At 39.7% G+C, this 21,104-nt stretch overlaps 1 protein-coding gene across 1 annotated transcript in view; it reads right to left on the bottom strand.

Annotated features, from left to right (window-relative positions):
* Nucleotides 1-21,104, bottom strand: part of LOC143940042 (vomeronasal type-2 receptor 116-like) — a 48,832-nt gene that overhangs the window by 7,812 nt on the left and 19,916 nt on the right. Inside the window, exon 2 of the mRNA XM_077461090.1 lies at nucleotides 9,601-9,822. Coding sequence (XP_077317216.1) covers nucleotides 9,601-9,822 — 222 coding nt within the window. The remainder of the gene's footprint in view (nucleotides 1-9,600; nucleotides 9,823-21,104) is intronic.

Below are 21,104 nucleotides of genomic sequence, written 5' to 3'. Positions count from 1 at the left end.
CCAGAGGGTCGAGTACCTGGCCTTCTGGCCAGTATTGGGGTAGTTTTAGCCCTGGACAGCCTTTCGGTTGGGAATACCGGCTCCTCTCTAGCTGTGGGGGTGGAGTGGTTAGTACTTCCCGAATGTAATTAGGTAGGAGTGATGAGTGAACGGTGGAGCCTGATGGCAAAGGGCTTGCACCAAGCTTCCTGATCTTCACACCTTCCTGCCTGGGGTGGGGGCTGCTGTGGTCCAAACCGTTGGTCAGGGCGGTCTTGAAAGCCTTTGGAGTATGTGCCCCTGGAGTGGCAGTCCAGGGGTGCCTAAACATCACCGTGAGTGAGGGTCACGTTGATTTTGGGCTCCATGGTCACTGCACCAAAGCACGCTTTTTTAGCACCTGCCTCTTGGGCCGGGCCTTTTGGCTGGGACCAGAGGAATTTTTGATTCCTGGCCAGAGGGCCTGGTCATTGTTTCACACAATGGCCACTTCTTTCACTCTCCTCTCCACTATCCCTTCCCCATTTTATTTATTTATTTTTGTGTGTTGCCACGTCTTGTTTTGTCACTTTGTAGGTTTGCTGTGATGAGTAGGGTCACAGGTCCCAGGGCCTGTCCTGAAAGTCTGGGGAGGGGGTGGACATGGACTTCTGTCTTAGCTCGCCCTCTCTCTTAGGGTTAGGGTCTCCCTTCAGGGGAGCCTCACCTAGTATTTGGGTGGGTCTGTTTCGGCAGACCTTCCAAAGAACGGGGCCTGCCTGGTTTCGGCCAGAAAGACCAAGTTTTACGTGTCTTTGTCCCTGTCTGGAGCTTAATGCCCGGGGGATTCAGCACAAGGCCCTCTGATTTTGGAGGGATTGTGTACCCGTCTGAACTTTTTTGTGTCACTCTTTATGTGTGTGCACATTTTTTATGCACTGGGTGAAGTTTTTGAGTGTGTTTTGCACGCCACAGGCTTTCAATAAAAAATAAAAAAAAAATAGCGTTCAGAGATGGTTCTATTACAAGATATTTTTCCAACTTGGTCAATATGGAATTCCCTGAACTACCCTCAGTCGTAGTCCTGTACTATATTACTGTCTAGCCATTCTCCTCTTCCCCATTCTCCCCTTTCGTACCCTCCCCTCTCATCATTCTACTGTTGCAATGTTTAACTGTCATCACTAAATTGTTGATTTATGTAGATGTTCCATAATTCTATGGTCTATAATCTTTCCATTTACATAAGCTATAATGTTCATTACACGTAATAATATGCAGTCAAATCTGAACTGCTTACAAATGAGAATAGAGGTACTCATAGAGAGTTCTCAGAGGTTCTGTTACATTCAGTTTTTTTTCTGTAAGTGCATTATTGAATAACAATTGTTACAACAAATGTACTTTTCTCTGTATGTCGACTTGTTCAATAAAAACTATTTCAACTAAAAATGTAGATGTATAAAACTACATTATATCTGATGGATAAATTATTTCATCAGTAGTCAAAAGTCAATTGTTTTTAGAAGTTTCTCTCTTATAAGAGGTCTTGAGCTTTTTTTTCTTATTATTCTTCCTCCTGCACTCTGTAAAGTTGGAAAAATGTTATTGAGCATATACAGACAACAATAATTATAACGAATGAATATTTTGTGTCAAATCTTCTCCCAAAACTGATATTCTTAAGCTTCAAGGGTTTGTTTTCATCTGGAAGGTCTAGAAATATAAAATTTCTCTTCTTTTGGTGACTTACAAGTCAGATCCTGAAACAGAATGCAGTATCATTATTCAGAATTTATTAATGCTAAATATACCTTCATTTACTTATTTATTTTACCACAATACTAATATTTTATTATGACATGAAAGACATATTTTAGTAATAACATGTCTAATTACCTTAATTTGCTCTATTTCTCTTAAACTGGCCTATACTTCTTATGCTATTATTCTGTGTATTTTAACTATAACAGGACACAATTTCTCCTTTTTGTCATGGTTCAAAACCTTGTTTTCACAAACAAAGAAAGGTTTCAAATCAACCCCAGAAGACTGAAGCAAAATGTATTCATTCACTTCTCCTCTTTAAGATTTAGAGTCATGCATGTTGTACTGTAATTTTTGGCATCTTCCAATTCAGTATTTTCTGTAGATTTTTTGCTGAATACCATAACCATTCTTTGGGTAACACATAGAAAGACCTGCTGAAGGACTCTTAATAGCATTAACAAATACTGGCTTAAAACCTCTCTCAGTACTTGTTCTAAAACTATCATTTACAGGCTTTCTGAATACATTTGTACAAACATCATTTTGTACATATTGGTGAGAAGGTTCTGTTACCAATTCTACCTGTAAAGATTTAAATTGTAAAGTTTAAAAAAAATGAGCAATATTTGTCATATGATTATACTGAATTAATTCTCTCTAGAAGAATTGTTAGTGATAGATCGGGGGTCTGTAATATGATCCTACTAGATCTCACAATATTTTCTGTTACTTTGACTGAAAAATAAACACCTAACAATTGCTTAATATGTGTGTCAAAGGTCTTTTCCATATTTGTCAAACCTCTGAAGAAAAAGCCTATTATTTTCTGATCACCTTTTTTTAATTGAGACAAAGTTACTGAAATCAATTTTCTCAGATACATCAGTATGCAATATAACAGGAATTGGCAAACCAACTTCAATTGTATAGTATAAGTGTACAGTATAAATGTATACTAATATATATTTTATCTATATTAGAACTCTGTTAGCAATTTTATCTGCTATGGGACGGCACACCAACACAGTGAGCCAGTTCTATTATGACTTTACTAAGTATATATTTATGCTGTGTCACTCTTTCAGAGGTCTTAATCCTTTTGGCTCTCAATTTTTTTTGTGCTGCCCATTTTCCTGTCCCTGTACATTTGGTTTCCACTTTAGTCTGATTAGATATGGGAGAAGTTTCTGGGGGTTGTCTATCCCCCAATTTGTTTTATTTCACTATAAATATTTTCAGTCTGATTATGGTCGTAGGCTATGATTAAGCATTCTATATTGTTGTGAAACACGTTAGCCTGTCTGTACCTTTCATCACCATGATGTAAGAGATTGTGGATCTTCTACACTGTTTTTTCACAAATAAAAGGTGTTATTTGGAGTGCGGCCGATCATCTATTTTCTTTAATTTTCTACAACATAGTTTAATTTTGGAGAAGTCAACACTTTTTTTAATCCCGATTTTGGCAATGGAACTAATCCATCTCTCTCATTGACAACATTGTTTGTCATTTTGATTGAACTGTCATTAACAGTCAGTGTACTGATCTGTTTGACTTCTGAGGCATAAGGCAAATCAAACAACCTATTGTTTGGACAAGGATGAATAAATTGCTCAGAAATTTCCTCATTTTCTATTTCCAAAGTTTTTCTTTGTGAATCTAATTTATATTTTAAACATTCTTTCTCTACATGGCCACATTTCTTACAATGTGTCAGTACTAGAATCCCTTTAAGAACCAGCACAACTCACCTGACACAGCCTTTGTCTGGGAAACAACAGTGATCGGCCAGCTCACCTTTAAGTCACCTGTGTCAGCATTCAGCCAGTGCTTGTGTTAGAGTTTACATTTGTGTTTGATCCAGCTGATATCTGCTCTGTGTCTTTCATGTATGACCCGGCTTGTTTGACTCTCCTTGCTCGCTTCTGATTCGGTACTGTTTGGACTTTGATCTACCTGTGTATGAACCAGCTTGCCTAGACTGCACTTTGCCTGATTCTACTGTAGTACCCTCATCTGCAGCAGTGAACTACAAGGTCCAGCAAACATCTACCTTCATCTGCAGTGGTGAACTACAAGCATCAGCTAACATCTATCCTCATCTGCAGCAGTAAACTACAACATCTACCTTCGTCTGCAGTGGTGAACTACAAGTCCTAGCTGACCTGCTCTGCTTAGACCTGCTCATGGTATGTGCTCTTGTTCTTTGAACTCTTTGTATAATCAGCACATCTGAACTGTTACCTTTTATCTGCTCCTAGCCTGACACAATGTAAGCAAGTGACATTTCCTTTCTGCTCTGAAACATTGGTTCTGCCTGTGAAGTGTATCTCACCATATCTGGGTGTGACCATACACCGTGCAACTCTCTGATCGCCATTTTGCCTGTATAAACTTTGTGTGCATACTGCATTTTTATTCATTAATTTAGTTTTAAGCAAAACTTCATGATCCTGGTCATCTATCTCTAAAGACCACATATCTGGTACGAAAGACTTCTGTTTATAGTCTGCACTATCATTAATCTCTAAACTTTTGCTTGACTGTGCTTTAGAATTTACACAAATCCTTTTTACATTATTCTGTAATTCAGACAACTGAATATCTTTTATTTGAATTGCACTTTGCAAATCATCTATTCACTCTGTCAATCTGACAATTAACACATACACTGTTATCCTGCTGAGTCTTTGTTTTCCCTTTTGTACAAACAACATTCCTTTTAGGAACTCTTAATATCATTGTGTCAAAAACTTTAACCAACTTTATCACATTTCTAACCTGTTTGCTGAATCTCTTAAAAGTACATTTAGATTTTTGTATCTTAATATTAGCCTGTAAGCATCCATTGAACATGCAACACCATAATTCATCATCTTTAACACATTTTGACAGGTCTTTTGAATTCTAAATTACGCTCACTAGATAATTCATCAATAAAATTCATTAGTTACCAATTTAGAAAAGACTTCCTTCTTGTAACATGTGTTCCATCTCTTGGCGGGACATTACATAATCAAAAAACAGAGTTTTCTTGCATGTGCGCAAACATCTCACCAATTTTGATGATTCTACGATTCCAGGTTTATTTAATAATGCTGATCATTCATTTGCTGTTTCTTTTTCTCCTGGAAGCTTAACTGCATAATCAATGCTTGCCCTGCTTATCTTCCCTCTCTTCAAGCGGAAGGAGAAATAATTCAAAAATGTTTGATATTCGGACAAAATGAAACTGGCTACGGCTTGCCACTGTTATAATACCATTATTATGGTATTATTACAGATATTCTGTAAATTATACTGATGAAAGTTCCAAGAAAGTCGATTCAGTTCTTGTGTAAAAACTCAAAAAATGATTTAATTATAAAATTGCAAAATATTACAAGAACAATATCAAAATTTAGAATGTAAAAAAGAACATAAATGTATTATATTCTTCAGAAGAAGATTGAATCACATGTGTATCTTTGTGTGTGTGTGAAGTTACTGTACCTTGTGGTGTGTCTGAAAATCTGACCTCTCCTTCCTAAAAAGGCTGCTTTAAGGTTCTTGATGGCCTTGCAGTTCAACAGAAAACTGCAGGCTTTAACCCCCTCACATAATGGTGGGAGTTGCTCAGTCTTTATGCATTGGCATTCCTGAGGAGTGGGCAAGAACTATGTGTGAAACTACTTAATGTACGATATAAGTTTCCTTTAACATAAAATCAAATACTAAATATATACTCTATGTATATGTATATATATATATATATATATATATATATATATATATATATATATATATATATATATATATATATATATATATATATATATATTCATTGATAACCCAATGTTCTTATTAATATCCTAATCAAGAAATAGTGTAGTATAAAGAATTTATAATCTTAAACAAAACATAAAGTTTTACATCTTAGGAAATATGAAACCTTTCTTCTCATGTAATAGGGAAGGTGAGGGAAACCAACGCAAGATTCCTAATTACTAAACATGTTTGGTCCTCCATAGGAATGCTTATGAAGCTTATAAAAATATGTATACCTTTACAAGTATAAAAGTCTATATAATTTCACTTTTTCCATAACAAAAAGGACCTAGTATGGATTTTAGGGGAGTCCCACACATTTTTTAAATTTTGGTGGACAATTTTATATCCAGCTCTCAAACTTTGTTGGTTGGACATTCAGATGGAAAAAGTCAGATGGAGCCCACACACGGTCGGATTATCCGACAGCATGGTCCGATCGGACCTTTTCCGTCGGAATTTCCGACCGTGTGTACAAGGGCTAACGGTGTAACATATTACACTTATCATTGAATTTATTATGTTCAAGCTATATGTACAAATGTTATTATGATTGTACAAATGCTACACTTTTGATTTTATAATAAAAATGTTTATTGAAAAAAATTAGATTGGTCAGAAAGTAGAAGCAGTGTAAATTCCAGTATACTGTACTGAGATTTTTTTAACCAAAGGCATTATTATTATATTATTATTATACAAGATTTATATAGCGCCAACAGTTTACGCAGCACTTTACAATGTAGAGGCGGAACAGCACAGTTACAGTACAGTTCAATACAGAAGGGACAGGAGAGCCCTACTCTTAGAGCTTACATTCTAAAGGGAGGGGGTGGTGGTACAAAAGGTAAAAGATGCAGGAAATGATTTGATGGGAGTTGACATGTAGCTAAATAAATTTTTGCCTAAATGTATAACAAAAAATGTAGTTTATTGGATTTTTTTATAACAAAAAGTGGAAAATTTCATTTTTTTTCCACATTTTTGATATTTTTTCGTTTATATCACAAACAAATTAAATCCCAGTGGTGATCAAATACCACCAAAAGAAAGCTCTATTTGTGGGAAAAAAGGACATACATTTTGTTTGGGTGCAGCAGTGCATGACCGTGCAGTGCTAAATTGCAAAAAAATGCTCTTGTCATTAAGGGGTAAAACCTTCTGGGGCTGAAGTGGTTATAAAAAATTAAGTGCAAGAACAGTGTACACATAAACCTCCTCACATTATATAACTCACATTCCCCACATCCCCATATCCCTATATATAAAATAAAAGTAAGGCATAAACCATTTAGGCCTATTATTCCTGTTGCTGGTCAAATTTAAACTGCTGTATCCTCCTCAGTATCTTAATTCTTGAGGTAAAGTTTGGCCTTTTTGTCTCTAGTAAATTTAAAATTGTTCTAATTGTTGCCTATTATATTTGCTATGCCGATGGAACCATTAACACAAGCAATGTGAACCCATTCATACACTGTAAATTTAGCATAAAATAGGGAACATAAAATGTTAGATTACATAAAGGGTTTGATTTGCTGTTGTTGTGATCCTCTTGCTATTTAATCACTTCAGTCCTGGAAGATTTAGCCGCTCAATGACCAGGCCATTTTTTGGTGATACAACACTTCATCACTTTAACTGACAATTGCATGGCCATGTGACGCTTTACCCAAACAAAATTGAAATTCTTTTTTTTCTCCACAAATCCAAAAATAATAAAATCCAAAATAATAACTAATTAACTAATAATAACTAACTTTTAAATTATAGGCATTGGAATTTCCTTTCAAATGTGACTGTTAGTGAATGTAGGGAATACAAATTTATCCGAAGTTAAGAATTATCCAAAATAATGAATGCCACATCTAAATGAATATAACGTAATACATGAATAATAATAATAATAAGTGTTTATTATTATTATTATCATTATTATTATTTATTATTATTAATTTGCTATGTTCCATTCATTTAAACGTGGCATTTATTATTAAGGATCATTCGTAACTTTGGATAACTTCATATTCATTAGGTTCACTAACAGCCAAGTTTGAAAGGAAATTGCAATACCTATAATTTAATAGTTATTATTATTATTAGTTAGTTATTATATCAGATTTTCAAATCTCCTGTTTTTTTTAATATTTGGAATTTCATACTTATTTTCGAATTTTCATTCTTTTGAGTATTTGGATTTTTGAATTTATAATTTCTGAATTTTCGAATTTTTATTATTGGAAAAATAAATTAAATGGGTTTTTGTTAATTTGAATATTTCAGAATGAATGAATTTGCTGAACTTCATCGACAAACTAATTTGGAACTAAACGAATTGCACATGTCTAATGTACAGTCCTCCCTTTTTAGTCTTGCCCAACACAAGCTTCTCTGCATGTGTTCTGTCACTGATCTTCTTATAACTCCATATTCTGCACATGACTATGTTGAGGTCCCCCACTGCTGGTGGCACTGGGTTCACGACAGGTTGGCTCTCACCAGTTGCTGTATCTATATCTATAACAGAATGACATCAATCACTGTTTAGAATCTCCCACCAACAGTCATAATGACTGATGTCACTGGATACAATGTATTATCAACTGTCACACCCAATAATATATCCCAACTGGCACACCTTCTAATGTCACTGTATATAATCTGTCACCAACTAGCAGATGTGTTCCTGTTTGGTCACATAAGATCGAGAAAGGAATTCCACCATCAAAGAAACCAGGTGTTGTGTTGCCAACATCCCAATAGTGTAAGAACCAAAGAAGATCCCACTTGGGAACGGGAACTTTAGAGGTGACAACAATACTAATAATATAAAAAGATGTATAATTTTATTACCAACGAAATCTTAAACACCACAATGACAGTAAAATATTTTGTCTGTGCAAAGACAAACAGCATAAATAACAGAAATAAGTATTGAATACCTGTACAGATACTTACTGAACTCCAAAGTACTCAACACGTTTCTGGCTATGCATGGCTTTCTTCTGGGGTAATAACAAGGAGAGCTGCATTTGTAAAATTACTCATTTAGTATAGCAAAGAACAGGACACATACCCACCAGGGTTTAAAGAGCGCTCTTGGGGTAATTATACCAATTATATGTACCCTATGTTACTCAAACATACTTATAGCGTGCATGATGAATAATTGTTATATACTTCCCCTACAGACATTTCCTCTGAAGAAGACCCCAGTGAGGGTTGAAACGCGTCAGTGTTCCCAATACTGTGCATCTTGGATATGTATTGTACAGCGTTGGTAGGACATAATTGACTGTTACATTGTATCCGCTTATGTCTTCTTCTTTTTTATTGTGTAATTCCTACTGGAGCTTATGTTTTAACTATTATGTTATGAAGCTTTTTTTCATCCTAAATAAATAATTACATTTATATAGATTGTTTACTTTATTTCTTTGTGTTTGCTTCCAAAAAAAACCACCTGGGGGAGTTTTTCTTCCTTTTTTCTACTCATTTAGTATATAGTATGATCTTATGCTAAAACCATAAGGGGTCAGTTACAAAAAGGGGAACCAGGCATAGGAAGATGGAGAATTGGCCTCCTGAGAGGTCAAAGTTGCCTCTACGTAGGTCCACCTCATGGAGGGCCAGAGATGTGAGGCACTACAGACAATACATCTGTTTGGGCTATAGTTCATGCAGCTATGTCCAAGGCCGGGATGGGCCACTAATAGACCTGTAGAAATTCCCTACTTGAAGGTCATTCCCCTGCTGTATTCAGGGTTGCAGTCCATATAGCTACTTGTCTTGTCATGGCTCTGGGTCACATTAGATCAGGCACCATTTATCAAGGGGACACCTCTAGGAGCTCTGCAATTTTTCAAAATAAATATCTTATGAGAAACGTTCCACATGCAAAAATTTGCCACAGTCAATAACCTTCACAGCCTCCAAGAATGACTCCTTTCATGAACGGCCACATTTGCTAGTATAACTTAAAATAGGACAAACCATTTTCTATAAATTCTAATTAAGAACCTACTCACAAAATGGTATAAAAAGAAAACAATCAAGTAATTTCTTACTTTGCCTTTTTTCCAGAAGTCAGGATCACTCATATTGGGAAATGTTTTAATCACAAAGTCTGGGCTTTGAATAGTGGAAATTTGGAAATGACCATTATAAGAATAGTTAATAAAAACCCATATTTGTAACATAAGATCGGTTGGAACTTCTCTTCTCTCATTAAAGTAGACCTCACCTTCAACTGGGTCGGTGTAATGAACATTCCTCACATATTTGTGCAGCTTTTCATGGAAGACAGAAATACACACATTACCATATACAGTTATAAGAGTTCCGAAATGAAAGTCTGCTCTAAATAATACAAAAAGGGACAGAGTTACATTCAAGTTACTAGGCGATCTTTCTATAAATGTATAAAAATTTATGAATCAGGAGGATCACGTATTCTTCACTTTTTGATTCTCCTGCAATGTTTTCATGTATAGATCTCTGATATGAAAATAATCCTCCAACCCATCCCAGAGAATCATTAATCATTCATTTTATTTTCAGATTCGACAAAATATGTATGTACAGTATATATTCAAGAGAATTAAAAACAACAAAAAAATCCTGTCTTTTACATTCAGGCTATTACTCTAAGAAAGATAAGCAGAGGGCACAGAAAGCTTCATATGGAGTGACTGGCATTGATTATTATTAAGAAATTTTCACAAACTCTCATGCTACCTTGATAGTCAACCTGTGACCCCCCCCCCCCCCCCCCAGTTGATGATTTGTGGCCTGTAAGTTTCAGTGGCATTGTTCCTCCACAGGGGGGGCCCTTCTCCTTCCTGCTTATCTCCCCCTATTTTTTTTCTCTCTTTCTTTTTCCCTTGAATTCCCTACCTCTTCCCTGCCCTTTCCCCCCTCCTCTCTCTAGTCTGTTCTACTTGCTTTTAGCCCTAATGTTCTCTACCTCCGCACCAATACAAATCTTTTCTCCACGTAGCACAGACAATTCTGAACACTATACTCTCCACCAGTGGCAGCCCATCCATAGAGGGCGCAAGGGTGCCACCTCCCCTATCCATGCGTCCTGCCCCCTGATCTACTTATCAGTGATGCCAGACCATGAATTCCAATGCAGGGTGGGTGTTTCTTTTGAAGCACCTAATTAGAGCCAGAGGCTCTAATATGCTTCAAAAAAGGGTGACCTCGGTAAGTGCAGAGCATTGCGCTCCGAGCCCACTCAGTTGTGTGACCATAGCGAATACATTTTCACTATTCTCACACTAAAGTTTCTCCCTGCCAGTCAGAAGACAGGTCTGTGAGACCTGTTTCCTGATTGGCCAAAGCCTCAGGTGATCCTATTGGATGCCTAGCGCTCTGGTGGAAGAGGAGACATGCGGCAGAGGAAGCTGGAGGAGCAGACACCGGAGCCGCTGCGGCCGCTGCCTGCACTCCAGGAGAGCAGGAGAGGACACCACAGCCCCGCCACACAAGCAGGTAAGCGCCAGACCACCCATATGGGGGGGGGGGGGTTCTGTTTTGGTGTCATGCCACACCACCAGGGGATGTCATTTGTTTTTTCCCCCCAAAAGAAGAACCCACTAGCTACAGTGCTACCCACTGGAGATATTAGTTTTAGCTGATCTTGATAGCGATCTACCAGTGCATTCTGGGGATATTTCTAGTAGAACATATGGGGTGTAAGACTGCACATTGATTTCAGCATCTATTACTGACCGTCCTTACAGCCCCCCTTATTAAGTAAGTCCTCCTTGTATAATTTACTGTTGGCATTGTCATCATCAATACGTTATATCCTTGCTATGGCTTGCTTCAACCAAGGTCTACCCTGTTTAGTCATAGTTATTCTGCTCTGTCTATTGTAGAATAGTTACCCAATGTGTTTTTTGTTATAACTTGCAATTAATTGAGGACTTGTATTTGAAAACATTTCCTAATTTTTCGCCCCATTCTGTTTTTTGATAAACCTTAAAATTATTGAACGACAAAGGTTGGGCATGTTGTCTTCCCCTCACGGTACAGTTTGTTCCCAGATGGGTGTCTGGGGGTGCCAGACAATACTCTGCACCTTACATTCTGCCACCGGAATGGCTTACAATGTTCACTCATGCCTGTTATTGTTGATTTGTCATTTGTACTCTTTCATGCAATACAATTTACTAGCTCCTATTGTATAGCAGATAATGTTCATCTTGTATGTTTTCTTTGATAAGCTTCAATAAAATAGTATAATATATTATTTAACAAGAAAGAATTTTCACAACCATCATTATGTATTGTTTAATGGTGTATCATCTATGTGTGCACTGTGTGGGGGGCATACAGGACCCCGAGGAAAGACCATAAACTGCCAACATGAAGTAAATAAAAGTACTGTATTTCCATTTGAAAATTTTGTTTCATTTAGTTTTGGATACATTTGTTAAGTTCATAATTTCATTTAGTTACTTTCGTTGTGCCGGGTCGCTTCGTTTTCAGGATTTTTCAAATATGAGCTTTATTAACCACTTGCTGACCACTGTCGGCAAATATAAGTCGGCAGAATGGCACAGATGGGCAAAGTAACGAAACCCGTAGGTTACTTTGAATTTCCCACCGTGCCCACGTGCGTGCCTGCTGCACGTTCCAAGACTGTGCTCCCGGGACCCACGGACTCGATCGCTGCAGGGATACCTACCCATGATCGTATCACAGAGCTGAAGATAGGGGAGATGCCAATGTAAACAGCATCTCCCCATTCTGCCTAATGACAGGACACTGATTGTCTGCTCCCTGTCATCAGGAGAAGCTATCAGTGTCATGGCACACACAGCGCCTCCCCCAGACAGTTAGAAACACTCCCCTAGGACACACTTAGCCCTGCCCCCTAGTGGCTAGTGAAATTTTTACAGTAATCAATGCAATTTTATAGTACTGATTGCTGTATTAATGCCAATGGTCACAAAAATGTGTCAAAATTGTCTGATATGTCTGCCATAATGTCGCAATCACAATAACAATCGCTGATTGCCACCATTACTAGTAAAAAAAAAAATATATATATTAATAAAAATGCCATAAAACTATCCCCTTTTTTGTAGACGCTATAACTTTTGCACAAACCAATCAATAAACACTTATTGCAATTTTTTTACCAAAAATATGTAGAATACGTATCGGCCTAAACTGAGGAAAAAAATGTTTTTTTTATATATTTTTGGGGGATATTTATTATAGCAAAAAGTAAAAAATAAAGTTTTTTTTCAAAATTGTCACTCTTTTTTTGTTCATAGCGCAAAAAATAAAAAACGCAGAGGTTATCAAATACCACCAAAAGAAAACTATTTGTGGGAAAAAAAGGACGTCAATTTTGTTTGGGAGCCACGTCGCATGACCACACAATTGACAGTTAAGACGACGCAGTGCCTAATCGCAAAAAGTGCTCTGGTCAGGAAGGGGGTAAATCCTTCCAGGGCTGAAGTGGTTAATGCCCAAAGGAAGGGGGGTCAATATAATCAACATCAACACATGGTGGGAGAATCAACACAGGGTTCATATACATTCCCAAAACTTTATAATATTTCCAGTAACAAGTACCTCTTAAATTGACTTTGTGGGGCCCAGGGCCCTCTCCATCAGTAAGTCTCTAGTCTGAGGTGGTAAAGTTGTAAAACCTTGGTCCTCTGTCTTCTCGTCTCCCTCCCCTCTCTCCCCTGTCGCCCCCCACCCCATCCGGATGGAACTCCCACTCCAGACGCAAGGGGGGAAGGGGGTGAGGGCCACCAAAGTACAGGGAAACCACATAGGTGGTTGGTGGAAGGGAATCGTGGTTGGGGGGAATAGGAGTGAGGAGGATAATGGGGTTGATTAATTTTTTTAGCAGGGGTTTCATTTATTTGTCATACCGGGTGGAATCAATTTTCTAAATTAATTTTGAAAGTTTTCAATATATCAATGGCCCCACATTTTTCAAACCAAATTTGATTTAAATCACCAATTTGTTTTATTATTTAATTGCACAAGCACCATTGGGCACTCTACAGGCATCACTAGAATGCATCACTCCTGTCCTATATATAGTTCCACCCTTCTCAGATATTTTTTGACAGGAGTATATTGTTGGGTCGTTTGAAGGGAGAATGTCTGCTATTTGAGACAGTAAATCTGTGGTGTGTGGTAGGGAGGATGCTTGTGAGTTAAACTTGTACTTGAAGGGGTGTGTGTTGGAGGTAGGGATTCTGAGCTTGTTGGTGATTTGGAGTGTGTGCATGTGTATGTTGATGAGCATGTTGGTCAGTTGTAGAGTGGCAGTGACAGGAAGCAGTGGCATGTTGTGGAGATCAGGGGTGGAGGGCAGTTGGAGTTGGAGAGTGGTGGTGAAGGAAGGCTTGAAGGGGAGAGGAGGCATGGAGTGGAGTTAGAGAGTGGGGGGTAAGGGAAGTTGTGGAGGGGAGAGGAGGTGTGCAGGGAATTTGGGGGGTGGGGGGTGAAGGGGGGTGTGGATAAGAGAGGAGGCATGCAGTGGAACAAGTAGATGAAAACCTTGTGAGCTGCCACACTCCTACCCTAAAATAAAATAAAAAACTAAAGAGATATAAAAAAACAATATAAATATAAACAAATAAATAAATATAAACAGCTGCCAGCACTACCCACACTTCACAAATGTGACAATACAAACTGATATACCAAATGTGCAGCTCTAAAAATGAATTAAATAAACAAAATATAAATTAGATAACTATTAAACTAATAACTAAATGCATATATCATATATTGTAAAGATAATAAAGTCAATCATAAATTATAATTAAAATGGTTGTGCTCCATGTGATGCATGTAAATCCTTAATAATATGAAAAGTCCATTATAAAAACATAAACATAGAACATGATGGTAATATCTTCTTGCAATGTCCAAAAATATATAAAGGGAAAGTACACGTGCACCGTGTATTGCACAAAAATCCTTAATATTTCAACAGTCCAAACATAAACTGTGATAGTGAGTGTACCCTCACCTTAAGGGATTTTTTAAAAAGGCCTGTGATAAATAATATTATCAGCTTGGGAAGATCCTCCTATGGTTCCTCTTTGATGTGCTGGCTAGTTATAGCTTAAATGCTGGATACAAAGGTCACTCCTTCCTCCTGATCCCAAGTCACTGCCTCCTCATATATTACACATGTGAAAGACAATAGAGACTTGCAATGGTGTGATAACATTTTAAAACAGGTTTATTGCAATTTAAATTCCACATAGATGTACACTCACATTTAGCACAATAAAAACAAGCCTTGATATGCTTATGGATAGGAAAGGGGGGTGATAATGTCACCTGTAGACTGAATCTCCAGCCACGGTTCCCAGAGTTCTCCCCATCCTAAGCCTGAAGTACAAAAGACTCACTTCCTTCCTCGTCAGCTGATCAAGCTTCTCCTACTGGTTTTGTCACAATCTTGTGACTTCCTCTGGGAATGCAGTGGAGTTGGAGAGGGGTGGTTGGGGGAGGCTTGGAGGAATGAGGAGGCGTGCAGTGGAGTTATAGAATCTCAAATATATAACATACATGCAAATCATTTTTTAACTTGTTAGCAAAAAATATTTGTTTTTAATATACAAAAAATTTGACATACAGACTAAATATTGTAACATACAGTTTTACACAGTTTTAGACCTTTTTTTCCAGCTATCCAGACTTTCCACCGGTATTCCCAGTTTCTGCTCTCAGCTGTCTGCAGGCTGTCTCTAAAGCAGGTGCCGGTATCCAATGTTAAGCTGTAGGATCATTACCGATTATTACTGGCAGACCCAGCATAGGCACATTTCCAGGCGGCCTTTTACTTTCTTCTAGGGATGAGCTTCGAGTTCGAGTCGAACATTGCCTGTTCGCCTGTTCAGCGAACAGTGAACAATTTGGGCTGTTCGCAGCAAATTCGAAAAGCCGGAACACCCTATACAAGTCTATGGGAGAAATCTAAAGTGCTCATTTTAAAGGGTAATATGCAGGTTACTGTCCTAAAAAGTGTTTGGGGACCCGGGTCCTGCCCCAGGGGACATGGATCAATGCAAAAAAAGTTTTAAAAACGGCAGTTTTTTCAGGAGCAGTGATTTTAATAATGATTAAAGTGAAACAATAAAAGTGTAATATTCCTTTAAATTTCGTAGCTGGGGGGTATCTATAGTATGCCTGTGAAGGGGCGCATGTTTCTGGTGCTTAGAACTGTCCCTGCACAAAGTGTAATTTCTGCAGGAAAAAAAGTCTTTTAAAATCACTTGCGGCAATATTGTCGGCTCCCCGTAATACAGAGAAAACTCAATGAGTGTTCTCTGTATTAGCCGACAATTCATTCATTCATTGATAAAAAATAAAAAAAAGCGTGGGGGTTCCCTTAAATTCAATTACCAGGCCCTTCAGGTCTGACATGGATATTAAGGGGAACCCGTGTCAAATTAAAAAAAAAATTGACGTGGGGGTCCCCCTAAATATCCATACCAGACCCTTCAGGTCTGATATGGATATTAAGGGGAACCCCGCATCAAATTTAAAAAAAAATTGACGTGGGGGTCCCCCTAAAAGTCCAAAAAGCCCCCTGCCTGCAGACCCTCGCAACCACCGGCCAGGGTTGTGAGGATGAGGCCCTTGTCCTCATCAACATGGGGACAAGGTGCTTTGAGGGGTCAAAGACCCCCAAAGCATCCTCCCAATGTTGAGGGTATATGGCCTGGTACGGTTCAGGAGGGGGGGCGCTCTCTCGTCCCCCCCTCTTTTCCTGCGGCCTGCCAGGTTGCGTGCTCGGATAAAGGGTCTGGTATGGATTTTTAGGGGGACCCCCACGTCAATTTTTTTCTTAATTTGATGCGGGGTTCCCCTTAATATCCATATCAGACCTGAAGGGCCTGGTAATTGAATTTAGGGGAACCCCCACTCTATTTTTTTTATCAATGAATGAATGAATTGTCGGCTAATACAGAGAACACTCATTGAATGTTCTCTGTATTACGGGGAGCCGACAATATAGCCGCAAGTGATTTTAAAAGACTTTTTTTCCTGCACAAATGACACTTTGTGCAGGGACAGTTCTAAGCACGGGAAACATGCGCCCCTTCACAGGCATACTATAGATACCCCCCAGCTACGAAATTTAAAGGAATATTACACTTTTATTGTTTCACTTTTATCATTATTAAAATCACTGCTCCTGAAAAAATGGTCGTTTTTAAAACTTTTTTTTGCATTGATCCATGTCCCCTGGGGCAGGACCCAGGTCCCCAAACACTTTTTAGGACAGTAACTTGCATATTACCCTTTAAAATTAGCACTTTAGATTGTGAACGTTCGAGTCCCATAGACTTTAATAGGGTTCTAAAGTTCACATGAAGTTTAGGTCTGTTCGCAGGTTCTGGTGCGAACCGAACAGGGGGGTGTTCAGCTCATCCCTACTCTCTTCACATTAGACTGCAAGAAGACTGACAGCTCGGCAGCTCGGCAGCTCGGCAGCATCAGCAGCATCGGCGCTTTGGGTTCTAAAGGCTGCAAGAAGTTTACTGGTGTTCCTACCACAACCTCCTTGCCACTGCCATGTTCAGGCCATGCCCCCTCCATATATGGGATTAAGTCCAAGTTATTTGTAAATTCCTTTTTTTTTTTTAAAGAAACCTCCGTTCTAATTTACTTAATTAATAATGCTGTTTTTTGTTCTGTTTTTCTTTATTTATTTATTTTTTGTGGGGGATACTATGATTGTAATGCCACTGTCCATAAGAAGATTGTTATGTATGGAAAGAGTCAGAAGAAGTTGTTCTGAAGTGATTGGTGATTAGTCAAGCCCAACATGAGAGAGCTGGTGAGTAAAATGAAATATATAATTTTATATTGAAATGATATGTTTTGTTTCAAGCTCCGTATTATTTTTATTATATATATATGTGTGGGTGTGTGTGTGTGTGTGTGTGTGTGTGTGTGTGTGTGTAGCACTAGTATAGTTAAGTTGGCTGAAGCCACAGTTGGGCTTCAGGATTATTTCTCTAAATTTCTGGTTTCAGTACCAGTCCAGCTGGGTTGCACTGGATTCTCCTTGACCGCAGGTGTCGCCGTCAATGCCGGCAAGAGCAGAAATGCAGTCTAGCTGGATGCATTGAATGCCAATTATCTCTCGGAACCAGCCCAGTGTGCATTCTGGGGGGTGGTATTTAAGGTACCAACGCCATGTTGGCGGGGGAAGTTAGTTTCTGGCGTTTGGTTCTGGTGGTCCTCCTGACCCAGCCCCCTGGCCCTCCTGGCCTGGGGTGTGGAACTATGCATCCTGTGTCTCATCTCGGGCTGGCCCGAGGAAATGTGACTGAAGAGATAGGCCCGAGCAAATTTTGGGGCCGATTAATCCAGGGATGGTCCAGTGCCATCTCATCAGAAGGGAAAGGCCCAGCAACCTAAGAACCTTAAGGGAGGACTCTTTCAGGAGAATACCATGCACAAGGCTGGTTTCTCTGAAGGAGACTTAGTTGAAGGACACAACCTGGATCAACACTCATATGGTATCGCCGGATCAGCTGAGAGAAACTGATACCATATGTCAGTTCTTTAAATTTATCCACATCCTTCAGTAATGCTCAAGTGTATCTTAAAAGTCTGTGGCAGAGACTTTACCGAGCATCCCACCGGCTGCTAGGCCATGTGAGAGAGGTCTATCCGGAGGTTGTTGAATCCAGTTGTGAAACCGTCTTATTCTCTGGATTCTCTTAATACCTTTCACCCTGCAATCTAAGTGCCTGAACTCACCCTAACCCTCTATCCTCTGTTAAGAGACTTTGTTTTTCTAAATAAATAACCCAAAAGAGGATTCAGTGTCAGTTTCAACATTCTTTGGGCCATCTATCACGGGATCCCCAAGACAGAGAAGCAAGCAGGTGAGGTAACGGTAAGCCCAAATAAAACCAGCAGCTCCTTTGGGGGTTAGTGCTACAGGTGGGGGCTGGAGTCTGGGATTTGCCAGGACCTCTCGCAAATAAAGAGAACTGTTTGTGTGGAATTTATACAGTAGAGGGTTTCTTTTTGGACTGCACCATTTTTACAAGGGGTTAATTGCGGGCCACTGCTTGGCACGTAGACTGTGGGCGGAGTTGAGAAAATCCCACGAGTTGCGTGACCAGAGGAACCAGTGGGAGAAGTCTTGCCTGTTCTTTTCCTGCATGAGGCACCACATGACTGTGTCGAAGGAGAAAGAAGGAATAGTCTGATTTCTTTCCTTTGCTAAAGAAAAATGTTCCGGATGCCAGGAACACCATCCATCATGGGATCCAGGATGTTCTCAGTGGGAAATGCCACAAGTGTGAGACTGCCTGGGACTCTGCTTACGGATACAGGAATTCGCCTGAGACCGCAGGGGCGTTTTGTACTGTATACGACGGGAGATGTTGAGGCCCCGGGAATGCTCTGCAACAAGTACGAGGGACTGGTCGCAAGTCTCTGTCCATTTGCACGATGCCTGCAAAGCGGAGAATACTTATTTACAGTGGAGAAACCCCCCGTGCCGCCTCATGCATATCGTATGAACTGGGCCACTGGCATCGCCACTGAGGAGTCTACTGCACATGCTCCTATGGCGAGGCCTGCATCTTGTAGACCGACTACTACAGCCTGTGTTCCGGAGGGAGATGCTGCTGCTACCGTCACCGGAGGAGCCATTCCGGAACATCATGGACACTGCTTCATCGACTACTACTAAAATCCCTACACCTGTTCACAAGAAAGTAGGGTACGTGAAGGCCTCCTGTGACCATGGGAGAGGCCTACCTCAGAACTTGCCTGGATTGGATCGGGGGAAAGTGATCGCTCTCAAGGAATCCGCTGCAGATACAGGTGAGAACTCTGGGGAGATTGTAATGAGTGGGACTGTGTATAGATATTTGCCAGCAGAAGAGTTGCGTGACTCAGAAATAGATTCCCTGTGTGATCTATCAGGGGATGATGAACTGTTCGAGACTATGTCCCAAGAAATGTCATGGGCCAATGCAGACGATGTGGCCGCAACATGCAATGTATATGGCAGGTTAGCTTTGAATCTGGGGAGTGCATCACCTTGGGCGGGAACCCCTACAACCATTAACAAGACTTTACCCAAAAATGTCAGTCTATCCGAACCTAATAGATTGCCTTTTACCACTTGCCTTTTAGATTAGATTGCCTTTTACCACCTGGTAAAGAAATCACTTAACTCTTGTGTGCCTCCCGGGGATGGAAGTGTCCGAGCTCTGCCTAAGCTTGCACGATCCCTGCAGCTGCAGAACAAGCGGGTGGCTACAGAGTACAGTTTGGAATTTCCCTATGTTCCCAGGGAACTCATGCAGGAGATTGAGCAAAACTGAGAGCATTGGTATGCCAGTGATGTGTGGGACTATCTGAAGGTGCCAAAGCCCTTTAGGAAACAAGGATGTTCCCCTAGTATGTACGAATGCTTCACCGGGTGTCTTCAGCACTGGAGCTTTGGGAGACATATATACTCCGACAAAGTTGTCATTTTCCGGCCACGAAAAGATGACGTAAATATATTGTGTTACCACTATGGATGCCAAGGGGAAAACGTTAACTTTGCCAGACCCCCGGTTTTATTGGTGAAGTAATCACAGAGACTGCTGTTTTTTTTTCTCTGATAACATTTTTTTATTTTTTTTTGCAAAAAGTATAAGGACTGTGGGGCTAGTTAGATAGTGTCAGGTTTACCAGAGGAAAGCTCCATGTCAAGGTCATCTACTGGCCACAGCACTTGTATTAAGGACTTGCATTTCGTCGCTTTTTCCACTAGATGGTGGGAGTTTGCACAAAAATTTGGACAATTGCACATAGACACGTAGCTCAAATACACTGGAGAGAGAGTCAAATTTTCTGCTGGAAATGGGATTTTGCCTCCTATAACTATACACTTACTATGCTTCTTTTGTTGTTTTTGTGTGTTTTGTTTCAGGAATCACAGAGATCACCTATCAAGCTGCCAGAGACTGGGTGGTGTAGATAGTCAGGTGTTGGGGTTTGTATGTTCATTATTTTTCCCTTTCCTTTCCATCCCTCATCCCAATTTCGAGTTCAGGTACCCGACTTTCAGAACTGAAAGTCTTTATTTTTATTTTTCTTCTAGCATCTCTGCCTAAAGATATAGGCCTGTACTATAACTGTTCTAACCTCTAGCAACTGGATGCAAACAGGCTTGAGTGTAATCGCAGCATTATGTGGGTTAAGAACCCTCTTACCTGGTTCCACAGCTCAACAGGGCGAAAAGTTGACCTTCCGTGTGGCGGAAGCCCCCTATGTTCTCCTCTGGATGGTTGGGAAGGTTGTGATGACCCGGTTCATCTGCCTGCAGGTTCCACTACCTGCCTCCTCAGGATGATAAGCTTCTCTAGTGGCTTTTGAAACTTCCCAACTCGGCCAGATGCGGCCTGGGCCTATGTGGATCCACTCTGCTCCCTTTCCCACCTTAGTACAAACAAATGGCCACTGCTCCCACCTATAACTGGCCTTTGCAGAAAGGAGCACATGGAAGGGTGACACATGTCAAACAAAGCCAAAAAAAATTCCC

The sequence above is a fragment of the Lithobates pipiens genome, unplaced genomic scaffold (genome assembly GCF_037356315.1).
Source record: "Lithobates pipiens isolate NorthernLeopardFrog02 unplaced genomic scaffold, aLitPip1_a1.2 Scaffold_3, whole genome shotgun sequence".
NCBI classification, from domain to species: Eukaryota; Metazoa; Chordata; class Amphibia; order Anura; family Ranidae; genus Lithobates; species Lithobates pipiens.
The sequence above is the reverse complement of the archived record's forward strand: the minus strand, read 5'-3'. Positions and strand labels throughout refer to the sequence as shown.